This window comes from Aphis gossypii, chromosome 1 (assembly GCF_020184175.1).
Source record: "Aphis gossypii isolate Hap1 chromosome 1, ASM2018417v2, whole genome shotgun sequence".
NCBI classification, from domain to species: domain Eukaryota; kingdom Metazoa; phylum Arthropoda; class Insecta; order Hemiptera; family Aphididae; genus Aphis; species Aphis gossypii.
This window is the reverse complement of record NC_065530.1, coordinates 47,887,535-47,909,546: the sequence shown is the minus strand read 5'-3', so window position 1 is coordinate 47,909,546 and position 22,012 is coordinate 47,887,535. Positions and strand designations below refer to the sequence as shown.

The 22,012-nt window shown below is 29.8% G+C and overlaps 1 protein-coding gene and 1 long non-coding RNA gene across 11 annotated transcripts; both read left to right on the top strand.

Moving 5' to 3' along the window:
* The first annotated feature begins 6,228 nt into the window (after positions 1–6,228).
* Positions 6,229–8,664, top strand: LOC114131373 (uncharacterized). The gene has a single exon (XM_027996567.2). The coding sequence runs from the start codon at positions 6,988–6,990 to the stop codon at positions 8,335–8,337; it is 1,350 nt and encodes a 449-aa protein (XP_027852368.2). The 5' UTR covers positions 6,229–6,987; the 3' UTR covers positions 8,338–8,664.
* Positions 8,665–10,136: 1,472 nt separating this feature from the next.
* Positions 10,137–18,590, top strand: LOC114131377 (uncharacterized). Of its 10 annotated transcripts, XR_007603303.1 has the most exons (14): positions 10,149–11,203; positions 12,165–12,368; positions 12,507–12,836; positions 12,893–13,033; positions 13,119–13,293; positions 13,395–13,618; positions 15,491–15,755; positions 16,115–16,203; positions 16,477–16,689; positions 16,763–16,861; positions 17,429–17,568; positions 17,747–17,919; positions 18,045–18,272; positions 18,364–18,590. It is a non-coding gene; the product is annotated as an uncharacterized LOC114131377 (long non-coding RNA). The 10 variants fall into 10 exon arrangements; XR_007603299.1 differs by having other exon boundaries at positions 10,142–11,203; positions 15,491–16,203; XR_007603302.1 differs by having other exon boundaries at positions 10,143–11,203; positions 16,115–16,689.
* Positions 18,591–22,012: the final 3,422 nt, after the last annotated feature.

Below are 22,012 nucleotides of genomic sequence, written 5' to 3'. Positions count from 1 at the left end.
AAAAAGTTTTATCGAATTTAATGAAGTTTATTGCATTAACAGTTCCTATCTGCAAAACTTATAGTTTTTCAAAACAATGTTTACTATGATAATTTAAATGTTTCAACTTAATGGTTATTAATTGCATTTAATCGCGAAAGTAATTAATTCAATCTTCGGAGCTTAACTTTCTTGGTGCTTTCCGTTAAGGTTTATCTTAACTTTATAATAGGTATGTTAAAGTTGAATAAGATAAACTGGAAAAAAAATTTATATTTTAAAAAGAGGTTTTCTGTAAACTGCTACTAAGATAATATTATAACATTAATGAGGTATAATAAAGAAGTTATTTAGAGAATATTCCAATGAAATGTTTTTTAATCAAATACTATAATACATTTTCAAATGAATTTACTAATAATATCATACTGGTATGTAATATGTATTGATTAAAACTGTCACATTATCAAAAAACTTACAAAAACAACTCTTGATCAACAGTCAACACACTTCAAATAATTCAACTATTAAATTAATAAATAATATGAATCGCTGCATGAAGTAAGTATACAATTAAAATATTATCAAATACAATATATTGGAATATGTAAACTACACGTTGTCGTATTATGATTTATAACGATAGCTGTTTACAGAATTACTTTTCAAGTATACTTGTATTACCATATGCGTTTGAAAAACTAAAAACTCCATTCGTTCAAAATATATTAAAAATATATTTAATTAAAAATAAAATACGTTTAAGTGGTACTTAACATTTATAATTCGCACTTTCAAGAGGCTCGTCTTAATTCCATGGTAAAATAGTGCGTTGTATTATTTATTACTATACAGCGTTAAAGCTGTGCAAGTCAACTAATTCATTTAACTAGTAAATAAACATTAAAATAAACTATGAAAAGAGGCAATTATTTTGAGTTTAAAATAATCCTAGAACAAAGTTTTTCTAATTGTCTTTATAAATGATTTAAAAAATACCTTAACTAATAAGTACAACTATCTATATTGTAGATATTTTGATAAATGGAACAAACATAAAGAATAATATGGTTTTGTCAAGATTATTACACCAACGTAGATTGAAAATGTTCATATTAAAAAAAAAAAAAATGAAAATATTTAAATCTTATTTTATTTTTATAACTAATATAAATTATGTACCTTATATGTACTTAGGTATAATAATATTGAATACAATTTATGCATTTTTAAAGATTTAAACATCAGATTATTGTATTGAATTATGATAATAGACAATTTAAAAATTATACGTTTCTATATTTATTATTTAAAAGGTCATAATAATTTTAATTATAAACTGATATTAAGCAGTCAAACTAAATATATTATATTATTCGAAATATTTCATCCAATAACGGTAAGTACTGTAATTAAAACTCCATGACGACTTAGCAATTTATTCGTGTACTACATAGAATAGATAATATTCTACGTTAACAGAGTATGAATGCATACTATGGTTAAAAAAGTAATAACAAGTGATAGTCTTGACTTAAAAAACGAAAATTATTAACTTAAAATCTATCTATCTATCAATATATATTAATCATAATTATATTTTTAATGCTTACCGAATAATGAGTCAAAATACTTGTATTATTTTTTTATAGCATTGGTGTCTTATAAGATGTCTTCATTTTAATTTATAATAATTATTTATTATTATTTTAGAAAGAAAATAGTCATCGTCAAATTGTATTTTTTAATAAAAATGCATGCATTGTTTTTAATTAAATTTTATTGCATTATAAAATGTATTATTTTTTTTTAATTTAAAATGTTTCTCCGTTTACTCTGGATACGATACGTAGATTTTGATTCAGGCAAAAATATAGTAATATTTAGTTATTAATAGTAATTATGCCTCTATTAACATTTAGTGAATGATCCAAACAAAATGTTCAACTCAAGATTATCATAAAATATATATAGTATATTCTCACTCAAGTATATTTTTTATCATAATATTCAATAAATTCTAAAAGGTTTCTACTAACAAAGTTTAGTTGACCTTGTCCTTGTGTCTTTATAATAATATTATTATATAGAGATGCTATCGTTTTGGTAAGGTTAAAAATATTGCCGATGTTGCAACGATCCTATCCGTGATTTTAGGTAGTGTGTTCAAATATTCATAACGGTATAGCTACTGTAACGCTGACTGACGTATAGTGTATTTGTATTATATTATATACAAGGGGAGTCTATAACCAAAAAAAAAACATCCTAAAATAACGATTTTCTAATGTACACAGCATTGCGACCGAGACAAAACCACGTGCAATTTTATCCTTGCTAGTTTATATAACGGAAAAAATTAATTATTTTTGTCGTTTTGGACTCTGCTTTGTTTTTCAGATATTAATAAAACGGATCGTATCTACAAATTAATAATAAGCACGTTCATTTACAGGGTTAACGTCTTATAATTTTTGTGAGGTTCGTAATTTTCAACAAAACACTGTTGGCGGTTATCGGCTAGCCAACTATCTTAGGGGTGTGGGATCAACGATGTCTCGCATGTCGGGACTTTAACAACCACCCACAAATACCTATGTTTATATTTTATTGTGTATTAAGTATCACTCGTCTTTACAACTGATGTCTGACAGAGTGACAATACGTACAGAGCGATGAGTGGTCATTATTCGCGAGGTCGTTACGTGCCACCACGTCGTATAAACAAGCGCATTATTTTGCAAAAATTGTTTAGGAATAAATTCGAACTGCGCGCCACTATCTCGCGAAAATGTCCAAAACAACGACAAGTTTGACACGACGAAGCCGTATCAGATGTCTCGGAGTTATCGGTGTGAAATTGATAAAAATAAAAAAATAATAATAAACCAAAGCGTGTTCATAAATAGCTGGTCGTACTCGACGGACAGGACACAACAAGTTGGGACTCGGTCCGGTGAAAAACGATTAACAAGTCGATCGTCGCCAAAAACACAGCAGCGACTCTCATTGCGAGCAGGACGACGAAGGAACACACTCTGTTTGACACCGTTTGCCACCTGTAGACCGTCCACCATTCGTTACACAACGATGAAGACTCGCAGTCACCACAGTGGCCGTTGTGTGTGTGCCGCACTTATGGTCGTCGTGGCCGCCGCAGCCGTGTCGGTGTCCGGTAAACCACACCAGTGCTTGTCGCAGGACGATTACGCGAGAGCGATGCTGGCGCAGTACTTCCCCGCGGCCGCGTCTTCGAAGTGATCGAACTCACTCCCACGGAACTGCCCGAACCCACTTACTTCCGGTCTAGCCGGTCCGACGACCGCTGGACCGGTGTCCTGCAGACTCCACCTGCGACGGTAGTCAAACCGCCGCCACTTGCCACCATCGCTCACTCGGCCGGTGCAGCGAAGCCTCAACTTGGCGGTGTCGAGGACGTCCACGCGGCCGTAGCGGCGGTGGCCGTGCCGTGCAAGGCGGCCGTGGCCGACCCGCGGGCGCACGGCAACGACACGTCCTCGGCGGTCACCGTCGAGAAGCTGGCCGCGTTCTACGAACAGCTGAAGAGCCAACAGGAGACGTTGGCCCGGCAACAGTTCCAGCAACAGTTGTACGAGCAGCAACAGCGCCGGCAGCAGGAGTTCCAGCTCGTCCAGCAGCAGATCCAGCAGCAGTACTACCAACAGCAGCAGCACGCTATGATGATGTTGGACCAGATGCGCAAGAATCCGGCGTTCGTCAGACAGCTGGCCTCGTTCGTCGACCACAAGATGACGCCCGCCACCGCCTTAAACGGAACATCGGCCGATCAACGCGTGGCCGCGGCTCTACCGGAAGCAGTACCGGAAGTCGTGCCGTCCGGTTCTACGGGTGCCAATAGACCGTCGCCGCCGCCGAAGGAGAAGGACCAGACCATTGCCAACCACATGGAAGCGGCACAGGATGACGGTCCGGAAGACGATATTAGCGTCAAACATCTAGACGCCAGACAGGCGATCCGAAAGACGTACGACTCGTCCGAAGATGGACACCGACGGGTGCCGACGTACGACGACGATGACGACGACGACAGCGAAGACGATGCACCGTCAAAGTCCGAAGACGACAGTCAGTAACGCCATTCGGTGGTGGAAAAGATCTACACCATGACCGACGATTGAGGCGAGAAGACTATGTTATTATACTACGTATATTATGACCCATCATAATATTATAGTTTAGTATAGGCCCGTTGTATACAACTATTAATTATTTAACTAATATTAAATACTGTATTACAATATACTGTTATTTTGGTAAATTATTAAATTATTTCGTTTTAATATCAACAGTGATTCTATAAATATTTCTTCCATTGTATCGTTATTATTTAAGTATATATATATAGTTATAACAATTATGCAACTATTATGATATTAAGTACGACGTTACCTAATATTTTATTTAAGTATACTTAATATTATGTTAACTAAATAAAATAATTTTGTTTACTCTCGTAAAAAAAATAAAATTACTTTAACAAATATTATGATATGTTTTTATTTAATAAACAATAATATGATTTATGAACGAAGTACTTAATTAAATATTAATGTATAGTCTGCAGTGGTGCCAATATGGATTTTGTATTTTTGCGTAAAACGACAAATTAGTTAATATTATGTTTTTAATTTTGTTGTTAATGAAGTGGTATTAATTATTCCATTGAAATATAAATTAATTAAAATGATATTTTATGAATTATGGCATAGACATATTATGTAAAATTGGAACTTCTGAAACGGACATATAATGATGAAAAAAGCAACTGCCCAGTGGTGATATTTTGTAATAATTTCAATTAATTGACTAAAATTATTCGGCTAGTTTTTCTATTCAATTTTATATTTTATACTAGTATCTTAAATCTAATAGTTTATACACATCATGATACATTTCTCATTTTTTCCACAATGATTTTTATTAAATACTTAAAAATTTAAAAATGCTATTATAAAAAAAAAGTCCCAATTACATATTTTGTTTTCTCACTTATTAGTTAATTATTTTGATAAAAACTAAATATCTTATTGAAATATGAAATTATATAACACTGATTCATAAATAGCTTTAACTTTATTACTTACTATATTTTTTTATATTCCCGGGAATTCCCGAAAAGTTTCATGGTCGTAAATTTTCCTACCTTATGACATGCATGTACTTAACAATATTATGCGATGTATGGTTTTAACTTAATAAGATTTTATAAAAAATGATGCAATTTAAATATTTTATCTCCAATTTCATAGGATAATAAGTAGTTGCATATTTCATTCTAACTTAAGGCGTAATCAAAAAAAAAATATATATATATAATACGTATAAACTGTCTGTGTAGTCACAGAATAAATTTGTAATTTGATAATATAATAAATTATTATTAAACCATAGATATTCAAAACAATGTGTGTATTATAATATAATAATATTATATATATAAATATATAAATTACGTGTAGCTAACAAGAGTATGGATAATAGGTATATTGTATTAAAACCGATACATATAAAAATAAAAATTAATTTATAAAATTATTAAAAACAGAATATATGTTGTAGTGAAAAATAAATTATTTTTAAATCGATAAATTATAATACATATAAATAAGCTGTCAATTACCTATTTTCGGGCAAAACACTATTCGGGAATTTCGATTCGGGAAAAATTGCAAATACCCAATCATTTATTCAATTGTAATGGACATATAATCTATGAATAATTCCAACAGTTTTAATGTGTTGTACTGTTATGCATCAAAAATCTACTTGCATAATATTATATTATTTTTTTCATTTTACATATTTGAGTTATAATAATAGTTACTTTTACTAAGAATAAATGTATTAAAATGAATACAATAACATTCTCTACGACGATACTTAACTATTTTTTATTTATTTTAATTATTTATCTACTGTCATTTTAGCCTATTACAATATATATTTATAAAGCTAAGCATTTAGGAGGAAAAAATTCATAAATAATATAAAACATTTTTATGGTAATAAGTATAAAATAAGTAAAAATAGGAATATGCGTATGCATATACGTTGTATTCTGTCATTCTGTGTACATAAATAATGCTAAATAAAAATATAGTTGATATAATTAAGTTTTAAATTATATTCAATCAGGAATTACCTATCATTTTATTGAGACGTATCCTACATGTTATACCTGCTATGCATTAACAATTGTTATGCATTATAACGCGTATACCTACTTCTGTTTAATTAAAAATATATTCATATATGTCTGTATTCGAGAATTTTAAACGCGTATTTTACCATTTATCATTTATTTTGTGACAGCTGTTTTTGCACAAACACCTAAAATCGTGTAAGTACATTGGTCCTAAATATTAATCCACATACTATGCGACTCGGAGGAATTCAACTCGTCACTCGTTAATGAGGTCGTCAGTGTTTTGGTATAATATTATCTCTTGATATTATTTGAAAAATAATCATAAGTCCTTTTATGACTTACATTGTTTGCACATTATTGTTCGACTGTCGAAGTGTAATGTTGACAGTTTCGTGCAAAGCTATGTAAAACATTTGCATGCCGATCATCGATTTGTATACATAATATTTAACTATTTGATATGTTATTATTTATAACGCTGACCTGGTCTACTTTAGGTGCTTAATTATTATTACATACAATAAACGATTTACCTATACCTAATAACACATAATATATATATATTATACCTACGGTTTTGTAATACGCGTCCGTGTTGAATGTTTGGTTTGGGGATAGAACGATAGGTTGCGAAACGGTTTCCCGTCGGTCAGCACATTAATTCGTTTTGTTTACATTGGCGCGCGACCGTCTTTCTGTATACATATTATATACATATATAATAGGTGACTGCAGGACACACGGAACCTATAAAGACATCGATCGTCGGACGCATCAAATATCCGTAAACACCTGCAGACGACAAACGATACAACAACATGAAGTTCGTTATTTTCGCGGCGTTATTCGTAGCGGCATCGACCGTTGTCGGCGCCTCGTCGGTGCGAGTGAAGAAGGACGTCGGGTCGAAGAACAGCGAGCAGTGCGTGTACACGGACGTGTCGAAAACGGGTAAGAAGACGATTGTCTGCGGCGATCCGGCACCGCCCACGTTGGCCTCCATCCTGACCAGTCAGCTGCAGCAGAGAAAGTCTACGGGTCCCGAAGCCAGAATCCCGTCGGAAAAATGTCTTGACCTCCACAAACCCAAGCAAACTCCCGTGTCCGTGTACGTGCAACCGCAACAGCAATACGAACAACCACACTACGAACAGTTGCACGTGATGCACCATCAGGTGCCTCAGGTGCAGTACGTGCAGCAACAGCCTCAGGTACACTACGTGCAGCAGCAACAGCCGCTGGTGCACTACCAGCCGACGGTCGTTTACCAGAAACCCGCGGTACAACTGCAACCTTACAAGTCTCCGTGTTCGCAGTACGGCGGTTACTCGGATGGTGGTTACTCGTCGGGTTACGGTTATTCGAATGGCGGCTACGGCGGTTATGGTGGTTACACGGGCGGCGGTTATCGTATGGCCGACGACGCATCTCCCATCGCGGTACCGGCGAGGGCAGTAGACGAAATGGCGGGCGCTGACGATGTGTACGATGACGAGACGCCGATTATGCAAAACTACTTGGAGGCCGGACCGTACGAAGGCAACGCGGCAATGGCCCGCAAAGGGTTCGGTGGCGGCCGCCCGAGAACGGTGGAGATGCGACCCTTGTTCGTGCCGGCGATGCTGAGGTCGGCGGACCAGTACGGATACGAAGACGGTGTCGGACCGGAATGGCAGCCACAGCAGCGGTTAGTATCGGAACCGGAACTTCAGTTTCCGGGTCAGTTGTCACAGCAACCGATGGTCGGCCGATTTTCGGGCGTCGAGAGGTCTATGGCGTCGGCAGTTGCTGCGGAGGGTGGTCCGTTGGACAGGCGGCAGCTGGCGTACAGTGGTTACGTGCCCGTCCGGCCCGAGACGATTATGTCGATGACGGACCGGTACAACTTTGGCGGATATTCGAGGACAGCCGGACAACCGGTGCAACAAGAGCAGCAAATGCAACAACTGCAACAACAACAATTGCAACAACAACAACTGCAACAACAACAACTTCAACAACAACAACTGCAACAACAACAGCAACAACAACCACAGCAACAACTGCCCTCTTCACAGGACAATCAATCGACCGGCGGAGAAGTCGACGGTGCGCTGACGGCAGTACCCGCAAAGGCCGACCCAAAAGATTTAAAACCGGCCGATCGCAAGAAAAACGTGAAAAACTAAACTCCTCGACGGTTAGTCTACGGTATTATATAATATTATAAAATTGTTTTTCGCAACGGAACTTGTACGCTGTATTTTTCCTGTTCGATTAGATGTCTTCCCGTTATCCGTTTGAACGACAGCGGCCATGACTTTTTTACAATATATATATTATATTTTTTACTATGTGATTCTAACATTATTTTTTTTCTCGTGTACCATGTTTTTCACTACTATAATTATGGTATAGTCCAAACACACGTTTCTTGAAAAAAAAATATTATAATTATCACTATGGATGATTTCGTTAATCGTTGATTTATTATAATAATTATTTGTTCATTAACATTGATTTGTCTGCAATTATTATTATATACCTATTTCCTTATCATGAATTTAATTATTTTAGGTTACTTCCATCTACATAATAAAATTATGACTCAAACTTAATACTTTAAACGTTATTTACTATCATTTACGTTTAACGGTTTGTATAATTTTGTTTAGTTAGAAATTGACTATGGAATTTTGACAAGGATACGTAATATTGTTAAGACTAAATTCAAAAATATTTCAGTTCCAATAAAAAAAAGTACAGGTGAAACAAATAATCTTTATAATAACTGTGTTATATTTTATATACAGCTTAATGGAAATTTTTAAGCCGTGGTAAGTGTAGTGATATTATAGGAAATAAATTAAAATAGGTACATATACAAATACATTATAAAAATGATCAATACACATAAAATTATCTTCATTTTTAAAATTATTATTAGTTAAGTTGTTAAGTATATTTTATATTACATTGATGCGTCGATATCTTCAATAAAATACAATGAATTATGAATTAATTAAGATGATAATTAAATAATTATAATCTTTTAAAATATATTGCTTATACAGGTATTGTATTATTCACGTTTTTAATATCAATTACACTAACACCTGATAATGTAAATAGACAACTGGCACACATGAAGCAATCAAGTATTAATACTTGTGTTTTTTGTCATTTTGTGAAGCAATAAATTGAATTTTTTAGTGTTTATAATACAACTAATAAGTCCTATTACAGGACAGCATTTAAATGGTTTAATATAATTCATTTTTATAAATTATCAATGTTTTTAAATTTATTTAATAACAAGCGTTTCCATAATCTACAAGAACTATTCAATACGCTGCATTGATGTTCCTTCCCGTCTTAGTGCGCAACAAACACATTAGGTACCTATTCACTAATGTGATTTGTAATATCACAATAAATAATGTGTATTTCTACATACTAATGTATAATGTTAAGAAGATGCCACATCCGCATATGTGGTGTTTCCATCTTATATACTTAAAAAGTTATTTGTTTTCAGCAGAATCTGTTATATTATATTGTTGCCTGTTGGCTTAAATATTAAAGCAAATTTACCTATTATCAAATCTATTACCTAGGACATTTTAAAATATAAACTATTATAGTAAGTATTATTATTGTTATTTATATTTAAAATATTATAATTTTAAAATGCTCATAATTCGATTTAAAATATTATATAATATTAATAAAAAACAATGCGATAGCCTAGATAGTAGGTACCTATTCTTACTTTAAAGTTTGATAATAGGTAAATTCACTTTAATATTAAAGCTAACAACATAAAATGAATTTTCTTACACGAAAATTTGCTATGTCGTATATTATACGAGATACGACTCTCCCTACGCCTATGTCGTATAAATGTATAATATTAAATACTGTATAATTGTATGTAAGATCTAAACAACACACGCGGACGTTATCTTAACACCAATATTATCTGGTCAATGACGATTTAAAATATTCGTATAACGCGAATGATTAGACAATTGCAGTGCGATCTATCGGCGTATTATTCAACTCTTTTGGGTGCTTGCGGAATAACAACCCTGGCTGCGCTACTGTATTGGTTTTTACTTTAATTTTCAGATTTCTGATTTTCTTATCTGGCAATCCCAAATCATAGAAAGTTACTAAGTTCACATTTTCACAATCACAACACTATATTTTGCTATGTACTGGGCTAAAGTCAAATCATAAGCGTACTCGCAATGGCAGTAGGATGTGCTGGGCCACAATAAAATACTCGATAAAAACTCGATTAGTTATCGACAAAGCGCATTCAATTACCAAGCTCATTTTTGCTGTTTTTAAATAAATCTTTTTTTAGTACAGACTACAGTATAATATTACCATTATTATTATTAACATCCACATAAGAGATTGATTATGACGTGGCCATAGATTAGAATACCTTAAATAATATTAGAATTTAGAATAACCTGGACGTGACGTATATCCATTTATATAATTGATCAAAAACTAAAAATAACTATAGGATTTTCCGTATCCCGTCATAACGATGCATTACGTAGAACACTGATGGTAATTGGTAATATTAATTTCATTACCGCCGAACCTCAATCACACTAATCACAGTAAATACTAAATAGTAAATACTTTAAAATCGATTGACGATTTTTAAATTTGTCACGTGGCTTTTGATGTTTTTGCAAACTAGGTAGTCAGTAGTGCAGTAGGTAGTCGCTATTCACTATTTCACTAGTCAGTCTCTAGTTGCGTTCGTTAGTCGCGTATACTATTATTTAACGATATTCTGTTGTTTAAATGTTAACGCTTAAGTAATTTATTTTTATTTTTAATTGTATTGAAATGTATAAGATAATATGTATTCAAATGAAAAATCGATTTCGGAAGTCCAGAACTAACTTTGTTTATGGGATATGAGTTCTAGACACAATGGTGATGATGATTTAAAAAATGCATGTTGAATAATGGCAGCGGAGGTATTATGTTCTAAAAATTGGAATAATTTTCAAATAAAAGAAAAAGGTAAGGCCTAATATTAATAGATACCTATCATGTATATAATATATTAGGTATTACATTATTATGAGTAGATATACATTATTCATAAGTCATTTTTTTTTTTGTTTTTCAAATAGGTATTTATTATACCTACAATCTGTAATATAAATATATATTTTACAGTCAGTATAAGTACTTTAAGTAATCTATTTAGGTGTAGTAGTAATACCTAGTACCTAGACATTTTGTGTCCTATAGACTTTGTAAATAATATGTTGGAGTAATATGAGTTACAACCAAAACATGTACCTAATTATTTAATTTCAAAAAATGTTTGTTACTGGTCAGAAAAATCAATACTGATACTCATATTAAAAGTATTATATCTTTATGCTAAAATATTTTGTTACCTACTTTTGAATTATATTCTTTATAAGTACCTATAATTGAATAATATACAATTATGTATAGGTACATCATCAAATTGTGTAATAATTATTAATATCCAGTAATTTATATTTATGTTATTATATATCATTCAAGCCATTTTATGTCTAACTACCTAGATATTAGGACATTAGGTTTTGACTCAAAACTCAATTAACACAACAATCTATTAATTTAAAATGTTTCTGAAATTCTGATAATTGTTGATTTTTTTTTCATTATAACTTATAGGTAATTATGTATGTTAAGCTTATTAAGATAAATTGTTGTGTTTGTTAAAAAATGACTAATAGGTACCAATTTTTTGTTATTATTTGCAGTAGTCATTTTATATTTTTATTTTTCAGTAATAATATTGGTTAGGTATATTAAAACTTGCAATTATACATGGTACGTCATATTATACTTTTAGAAATAATGAGTTCCAAATTTTTACATTATAATCATTATATGATAAGAAGTAAGAACTATAATGTGTTTTTAGTATTTAAAATAAATGTTTAATTTAATCACAAATTTAAATATCTATTTCACAAAGATTAGAAGCATAGAAGTTCATTCAAACATTACCAGACTAATCACAAAATTGCAAAATGTTGGTATTTTGCCAACAAGACATAAATATCTACGTGGACATAAAGAAACTAGTGAAAGATCAATCTATAATAGACAATTAAAAGTGGATTTGTTGAGAAAAAGTTGGTGGTAAAAAGGAAAAAACTAAAAAGACATGCAATTACAGGTAAGTACTTTCTTGAATTAAATGCAATTTACAAAATTAAAAAAAAAAAAAAACTTAAAAATATTTTTATTTGTAGCCTTTTCTCCGACACAAAACATTTTTCTATAAATCCCATCTCTTATTACTGACAATTTGTAGGTTTGTTAATTTGTGGTCAACGAACTGCAAATTTCCAGCTATCAAACTACAATCAAGGACCAAAAGAAAAAACTTACTGGTCGTCCATTGTCAAGAAGTGACATATGACAGATGGTTATCAATAAAAACATTTGGGTGGATATGGGCACATCGTTGAAATTGATGAATCCAAATTTGGACGTCGGAAGAATCACAGTGGTTATAGAGTTGAAGGGCAATGGGCGTTTGGAGGCTATAGTCTTGGTTGAGAACCATAATGCCACAACCTTTCTAGCCGTCATTAATGAATGGATAAAACCCGGGACAACAATAATCTCAGATTGTTGGAAAGTAATATACTTTTGCATACATTTAAATTATAAATGTAATAAATTATTTTATTTTAGGCTTACAATACCTACCTTAAATGATGAAGGCTATACTCAGATGATTGTGAACCATAGCCTCCACTTAAAAGATCCAGTGCAGGTGTGTATTCAAACACCATAGAAAGTGCATGGAAATTGGAGACATTCCAAACAATCAATGTAAAATTATTGTAGAAAAAAGTTTTTTATGCTCTGTATCTAGCAAAGTGGTTTAATAAACATATATATTTTTTTAATTTTGTAGATATGGTTTACACATCACCTTACGATGTCTTCAGGACCACCGGTAGTCTGCGGACGATAGGTTGAGAACCTCAACATTAACATCCTGATGACTGTAATAATATATACTTAAACATCAATATTTTTAAATTTTTAAAAAGATGTAAAACTCAAAGACATAATCCAAACAATATCAAGTATGATTCAAACCAGCTATTAAAATTATCAAAAAAATAAAATTTAAATTTTTATTAAGTATAAATAAATAAAAGTACTAATAGGTGTTTTCTTAATTTAGAAAATGAGTGCTGAATTAAAGCTGTATACAATTGCCAATTATACAATAATATTATGTAGCCGTGTTTAATACTAAGTTATAACATTTCATTATATATTATGAGTATATGACAAATGGAATTTACATCGTTTTTTAAAACAGCATAATTACATTTTCCTTTTTTGACCAAAAGAACATTTAGAACATAAACCACTATTTTGGGATAATTCACTAGCTGTTTATAAGTAGGTAGACATATTTAATTATCTTTTTTTATGTGTATATTAAATGGATGTTTTACAAAACAGTTTAAAGGTATATTAGTTAGCTCTAATATTTTAGCTTCATTGTAATCTGATATTTTGAACATCTTTTTATTTCACAAAATGACCAATATATTTACTGATATCACTTTCATCACATCACATTTTTAGTGAAAATATGGTTTCAGTAGCTATAGCAGGCAGATTATCTTGTTGGATTATTTTTTGTTTCTCTAAAAATATGAAAAATAAAATAAGTAGGTATAAATTTAAACCATATAATATATTATATAACATTATTATTATTATTATTATTATTATTATTATTATATATTATTTTGTTATGTTTTGTTGTTATTATTATTATTATTATTTTGTTTTGTTTTACAATTAGTTATTCCTAAGAAAGAAAAAAGAAAGATTTGTCTATAAATGTCGGTCTTACTTTTGACAGTAATTTATTCTTTTTGCAGCCATTGACTAACAATTACAGATTTTTCAAATAGCCACGTATTTGGTGACGAAATTGGAGTCTGTATTTCATGTAGAGGGGGTAGCGTTAGCATACGGTTGGTGGCATCGTATTTTTATTTTGAGGTTCTGGAAATTCTGATGCCCAAAACCTTGTTTTTTTTTTTAGTAAAAATTAACAAAACATTTTGTTAATTTAAAACATTTATAATTTGTATGTTCGACGCATTATATCACGGGGCAAATTTATAGTTCAATTTTAATTTTTATCACTTACTGTAGTCACTGCAATACAATGGTCTTCAGGGAACAATCGTGCCTACCACCTCTTAAATTACTTGCCTATATTGAGTATACATACAATCTAATTTGATTATATACATTTTTCATTTAGACTGACCGTCTGACATTGGGCAGAAGTCACACAAAAGTATCAGGTTAAGTATCCAATAAATTTGATAAAATCTTATAATAAAATTAAATTAAACATCAATTTCAATAAATTATATATATATATCTATTATAGATTACCTTTTATGCATAACAAATTATTTCGTAATCCGCGTTAAAAATATCCAAATGTCGTACCTACAATGTTTCTACTTTATTAAAACAAAGGATTGTTTTTATAATAATTAATAGAATAGACCACATTGTTACTTCTTACTTCTTAGTAATAATTTTCATGGATTTTTATAGATAAAATGGTCAAAATAAAATATTCTTTAATACTTTATTATATTATTATTTTAAAAGCGTAGTATTTGGTATATTTGTTAAGGTTTTTGATTCAGATATCTATATCAATTAAGTGCATACATTGCAAAACCGGGGTTTAAGAATTATAGTATAGACATAACACATAAGACGTGCTTGTTTTCAGTATATTTATTTAAACTATATTCATTTATTATTATTTAGGATTAGATTTCTATCGATTCACGGATAAATTAGATATAAATATATAATTTATACGTCTGATAGTTTACCATGACTTTTGATACGCGTCCAATATTTTTAATTATTATTTAAGATAATCACAGAATTTGGACTTAGGAGTGCTAGCATTAAAATTCAGGGCGCTAAGTATACCTTTAGCACCCCTGTAATTTTCACCTATGTTACACTACTGTCAAACAAATGGTATATTTTATAGTAGTTACATTAATGATATTATTACATATTGTACATGTATATGCCGACAAGTATATGGACGGTCTGCGGTGGTGTCTTAGTAACCGCACCCTTTGGGTCGAATACGGTTCTAATATCTAATCATCTCGAAAATCGTGGTCTAAATTAATGATGATATTATGTTAATAAATTATTAAATTACTCTTTTTGCTTCCACTTAATATATATTATTTTAATATTATTTATTAGGTGTTGTGTTTTTGTTGTTTAAGTCCACACAGCTGCTTACTCGACATCTTCCTCTCTCGGCCTAACAAACGCAAACGCAACCAACCACCCGACTTAACTACAGTATAATAATATGACACTCGACTACAGTCTACAAAATACCTATAATATGTATATACATCATATACATTGTATAGTTTGTGCGCAAACGTTGCAGGGAGCAAAATGACCGGAATGGGCGTAATTCGATTTGGGCGGAAAAAGTCCGAATAACTGTATATATGCGGTACGTCAAAGGGTATAAGTATATACGAATCTCTAGGGACGAAAAAGGGTTACGAAGACCGTGATACAATAATAATAATAATATAGACAGCACCAGTCCTACGCATATTATAAAAAGTGTTTGAAATTATCCGACATCGGCTCTTGTCGACTATGTATAAGTAAACACTAAAGACTTGTATGATGCGCATAAGAAGTATAGTTTTGTTTCAATATGAAAACAACTCTTAATAACTCTTGTTGACTTGTAGTAGGATCACGTATTTTTTTGTCTATTCGTTGGACCTTCTCACGCTCAAAATATTTTAATGGATTGTGGATTACGATAATTTATTTACCTATCTGTTTATTAACTAATAGGTATCGACTATTATATATACAAAATGTAAAAAGTACATGTTTCGTATAACGACGAGGACGTACTCAAGATTATATGTGGCTAGAATGAGGTACTTACTACTTAATCAAATTAAGTAATTAATTAATTTTATTTTTCTCGCCATGCTAGACGACATCTAAAACGTTTATGAAAGCCAATAATAAAAATAATAAAATGAAAAAAATAACGAACGGAAAATAAAATAACTAATTTTTATATATTTATATTCTATATAACTTTTATAATGACGTTTTTAAAGATTATGAAAATAAAATAATAACTAATTAATAAATAACTGTGAATTTATATTTTATATTTTTTGTTACCGGAAATTTTTTAACAGGATATTTTTGGTACAAATTATTTTTGAACCGGATATAATTTAAGAGAAAGCCTAAGTGTTAAGGTTAACACTAGAGAACATTTGACTTGAGGATTTTGGCGAGGAAATAGAATCCTAAAAAAGCAAATCATGGACTTGTTTTAATGTGGCAAAGCCTAGCTGAGAATTTTGTACAGCCTATAGCAGTGTTTGCCTCACATGGTCCTGTGAAAGGTATTATATATTAACAAATAACGACAAGAAGATTGTAAAAATGCTTACATTACACATTTATTTTTAAATGTAGGAATTAATCTTGCCACATAAATTATTAAATCCATAATTGTAATTGAAAAGACTGTATGTCCAATAGTTGGTATTACGAGCGATGGAATAACAACCAATGGTAATGTATGGTCTATTCTAGAGGTAATTTTTTAATACATTTCTATATTTTAAACTTGATTCTATATGACTATATATGGATACTATTTAGTATGAATTAATTCATTTGAACAGGTATAAGGGAAATAAGACAACTAATGCAATTTTTTTGAAAATCCTTTTGATACAATAACAAGAAAAGTCTATGTTTTTTCTGATGTGTCCCATTTGATGAAAATAACTCAAAATAAATTATTCACAAATAAAGAATTAAGAGCAGGCGCTGATCCATCAATATATTTGTGGGTAGGCACGTAAATTTAACCACAAAAATACAGTAAAATTATGATTGAATGTAGAATATAATATTGTTTTGTTACTCTCCATGCACAATTACTTAATATATAATATATATAATAAATTCTAAAACTTAAAATAAAAATTCTAAAATAACAACTTAAATGCCTATATTCAAAATTACCCTCTGGATCTGCGCCTGATAAAGAGTAAATTAAAATTGTTTAACAGACTTTAGTATTATAATATGTAAATGATTCTAACCAAATGTATGTTATTAAACTTTCTTTAGTTGGATCAATTTAAACCAGAGGAGTATTATAGAAATTTATTTAAAATAGAAAATAATAATATTATAAAAGTATGCCGCCCAAAACTGACTAAAATGAATTGAACAATTTTTCAAAGATGAAGGTTAAATTTGCAGTTCAGGTAATACATTTTCAGCTTTCTTGATTAAATATTTCTTACAAATTTAAAATACCTTTTTGTTACTATTTTTTAAATAAATTTACAAAATACCTATGGGGGCAGTAGCTCCTCTTGCCTCCCTCACAGTTTATGCCTATGCCTACAACTATTAATTACATTTATTAATAATTTTCTACAGGTCTTTAGCAAATCGATGGCAGTAGGTAATGAATTATATAGGAATAAAAACTATGACTGTTTTAAGGGATGAGAAGGGACTGTAGCATTAACAAAAACAACAAATGATAAGTTTAATGCATTAAATAGAGACATACGGCTGAAGAAATTAAAAGAAATAGTCATGATTCGAAGGTTTGTGTGTGTGTCTGTGATGCATGTTTGTTGATTAATGATTATGTATTATATTTGTATTTAAAATTTTAATTTATAAATGTTTATAAATGTTAGTTGAGATCAATAATTAGTTTTGATTTTAGGTATTTAATAATGTTATACACTGGTTGAATGAATGGAAATTTGGAAAAAGGACTAATTAAAGAAAGAGAATTCCTAACGAAACCATTTAGTGAGGGACTACAGATCACTTTAACTTCAACAATACAGTTGGTAGAATACCTTTTAAATGAATGTGGTTTTAGTTAGGTATGTCTTAACTGAAAAATGTAATCAAGACTCACTAGAAGTAATTAAATTATCTTTATTAGGTACCTATATTACAATAAATATATATTTTATATTTTGTTTTTGTTTCTATACAAATATATAATGATGATTATTTTATTAATTAATTTTCAGAAATTTTTTGGAATCATTAGACAAGTCTCAGGTCCTAATGACCATCCCACAGCACCAACTTTTCTAAAGCTATATTGTATGCTTTCAGTCTATTCTGTTATAAAACTCCCTAAAACAGGAAATCATACAATATTTGAAGGTGAAAAATGAAATTTTTAAGTTATAAACAAAAATAATATATTTCATATTATAATCAATACTACTGAATAAATCTTTTTTCTTTTATACTTTTAAACTCTGTATAGATCCTATTCCTGTATAGTGTATTATCAATTTAAGACAGAAAATATTATAAATGACCCAGAAAATATTTCAGAACAAATCAAAAAATTGAATTGTTAAAAGAAAAAAATAATAAAATTATTAAAGACGGTTACTGGGATATGGATGATATTCTGTTAGAGCATAATTATGCTAGCTCTACACTTTTTGACTGTGTAGTTTATTTTATGGCTGTGTAAATTATTTTATTAGTTAATAATAACATATAACTTTTATTTATCTACTTCAAATAGGTACATTGCTAAACGATTGGTAAAAAGTACTACATGTTAGTTATGTATACCTATTGTAAGTATAAAAAACTTAAATACTTCTTTTGTGGGTACTAAAGCTAATTTACTGAATAATAAAACAACAGGACACTTAACACATCCGGATCTTAATTTATAAGTGATTCTTAAATATATAGAAACATGTTTTTCAAAACATGCTGCTTCTCACGTGTTTGAATATCCATGTAATGCATTTTTTGGTATGAATATTGGTTTAAAGTTCCCTTGTTTAGAACGCCAAATTGATATATTAACAAATACATTTTCGTTTTACATTACAATGAGAATAAGACAGTATTCTTAATTAGTTAATCAAAACGAAATAAAACTAAATAAGACAAAAAAAAATTATCTAAATTAGTTAAGACATAATTTGTTCATAAAAATAAATATAAATATACATTTATCTATTAATATTTATTACTTATTTTATAGTACTACCTACCTACCAGCTACTACAAAATGTTTTAAAAATTTAAATGATCGTCAAGTTATTCGATTTTCAAATAATCAAGATATCTATCTAGCATAGTATGAAGATTATCTAGTATCTAAATCGCGATTACAACAGTATTAGTATGCATTTAATTCCCTTGGAGCGCTAGTAGTCCGTAGTACGTGAAAAGCACAGATATATACTAATACTAATACTAATTAGTATATATCTGTGGTGAAAAGTCACTTATGTAGCTCTTTATCTCCTCTCGTTGGTCGTTGGGTATCCAGTAGGTATATTTTAATTCGTGGATGCGAATCATGGAGCATAATTGTTAGAGATCCCTGAGATCCGCTTACTGGTATACTAGTATATCTTTATTTGTAATATCTGTACTTAACAATTAATGTCAAAATATGTTTGGTTGGTGTCAGAAACAATAAATATTTCTTAAACTGCTAATTTTTTTTTATGTACTTTGAAACAAAATAAGTAAAAAAATGAAGATGACCATTACCTGAATATTTTGACAAATGTCAACTTTAATCGCGATAACAATAAAAACAATGTTTTATTCAGATTAATTTATAATACTATGCGTGAAAATTAGAATATTAGACTAAAAATCTACAATGAGTAACTTAAACGACTAAATGAAAATGCATCTAGTTACCACTTTTAAAAGATTGATTAATTGTTAATAAGAGATTGCATCTTAAACAGTTAAATAATAACAACTATAAACAATAATGTTTTCAACATTAGATAAAATAAGGTTTATAAATATTCGCTCTATAGAGAATGTGAATGTTATGTATACGGATATCCATATTGTTTATAACTTTTGGACGTTTTAAATGTTACATAGTTTAAAAGACTGTCAAATTCAGTTCATTCGAGTTAAAAAAGCTATATATGTGGGTGTACGGCATATATTTTGAAGATAAATTTAGTTTGCACCATCAACTTTATTTCACGTAGGTATACACTCGTGTGTATATCTTTTTAATTATTTTCAACATGGTCTGCTCGTTTTAATACAAAACAAATGTTTAATTAATGTTCCGACCATATTGTATCACGAGTCAAAGTTGTCTAAGTTGACTACATTTTATGTTTTAATTATTTTCTTTTTACACGAGTGAGCTGTAAAAACTTGATATTGCATTATTTTAAATTACGTTTTCACTTAACTTGTAATATAACTCAAATTATGCATGATATTTCAGTAAAATATAATACAATTCATCAATGTTACTTTGTATAAGTATGATTAAAATGATTGTTAATAGTTAATTTAAAATAAATTCTTGTAGGTATATTAAGTAAGTATAAGTACTGTTTAAGTTTATGGATTTAATTTAATAATATATTTAAAGTTATACAGCGAGGTTTACAAGTCCACATGGGTCTGTCAGTGTGTGTGAAATCAATTTTTCCACCCTCCCAGACTGAGTTAAAAATTGTAATTGTATCTTTAAATCAAAATAAAAACGATAGTAGGCATATTCATAAAATTAATGGAAATCATAAGACTCATTGAATAATTATTTAAAAAAAATAGCAACTATCTAAATGGTCAAATACACAACAGCTTTGATTTTTAAAAATATGTTATCAACCTACTTATTAAATATATTTTAAAATTACAGTATTTTTCTCAATGACTAAAATCAGATGTCAAATTTAATGGAATATTCTAATAAGTATTTAATGATGTTAGATATCATTAATCAAGTAAAATGTGTAAAGGAAAGTGGTAAAAAAAATTATTAGAACAGCATATCAATAGATATTTTACTCATGTTTTCAATAAAAACCTGGCATCGTCAAAACTCAAAAAAAGAAATATAAACTGATTTATATAATATTGTTAATTTACTAGGTATCTTAGTAAATGTTAGGTACTAAAAATAAAAAGGTTATACAAATTATGTATATATATATAGAAACATAAATATTTTATGCTTTAATTATTGACAGTTGTTTTATGAAACTTAAATGCTGAATGGTTTTATCAAAATTAATTAATCTTATTCATAGAAAAAAAAGGAATGTTTTTATTATCATAAAATTATTTAAATGTCATATTAAAGTCATAAATTAGTTTATTACTATAATCAGCTATATGTTTTAGAATTCAATTATCTATACAAGTCTTAATTTATTTACAAACATATAAAACTGTATGTGATTAGTTATTCAGGTAAATTTCTGCATTCTATTTAATATATAAGCAAATCATCAATGAATGAACAACGAACATGTAGAAATCTCCAAGGAAACTATTAAAATATATGTGCAGTTGACTAGTCTAAGTCTACTGTAGTGTTGCTGAAATCTCATCGATCACTATTGTAGTGGCTGCAAAAATCATGGTTTATATTATACAAAATTTCTTACAAAATTGTTTATAATATTATTGTTATATTGTATTATTTTTATTTTATATTATACTATTATACTTGAACTATTCATACTTATTTTTTGTCTTAGAGTTATTTATGAAGTTTTGTACAATTCAATCTTAACATATTGAATGAAATTTTTCAGAATGGTAAAAGTATCTCATAATATTTTGTACCTACCTGGTGTTTGTTTGATATTGTGTGTTAAACTAGAGATTTGAGAGGTTTGAATATGAAATGTGTACCTTCAA

What these genes read in the sequence shown, in the direction of transcription:
- LOC114131373 (XM_027996567.2), top strand. Translation starts at nt 6,988, where the DNA reads ATGAAGTTCGTTATTTTCGCGGCGTTATTCGTAGCGGCATCGACCGTT.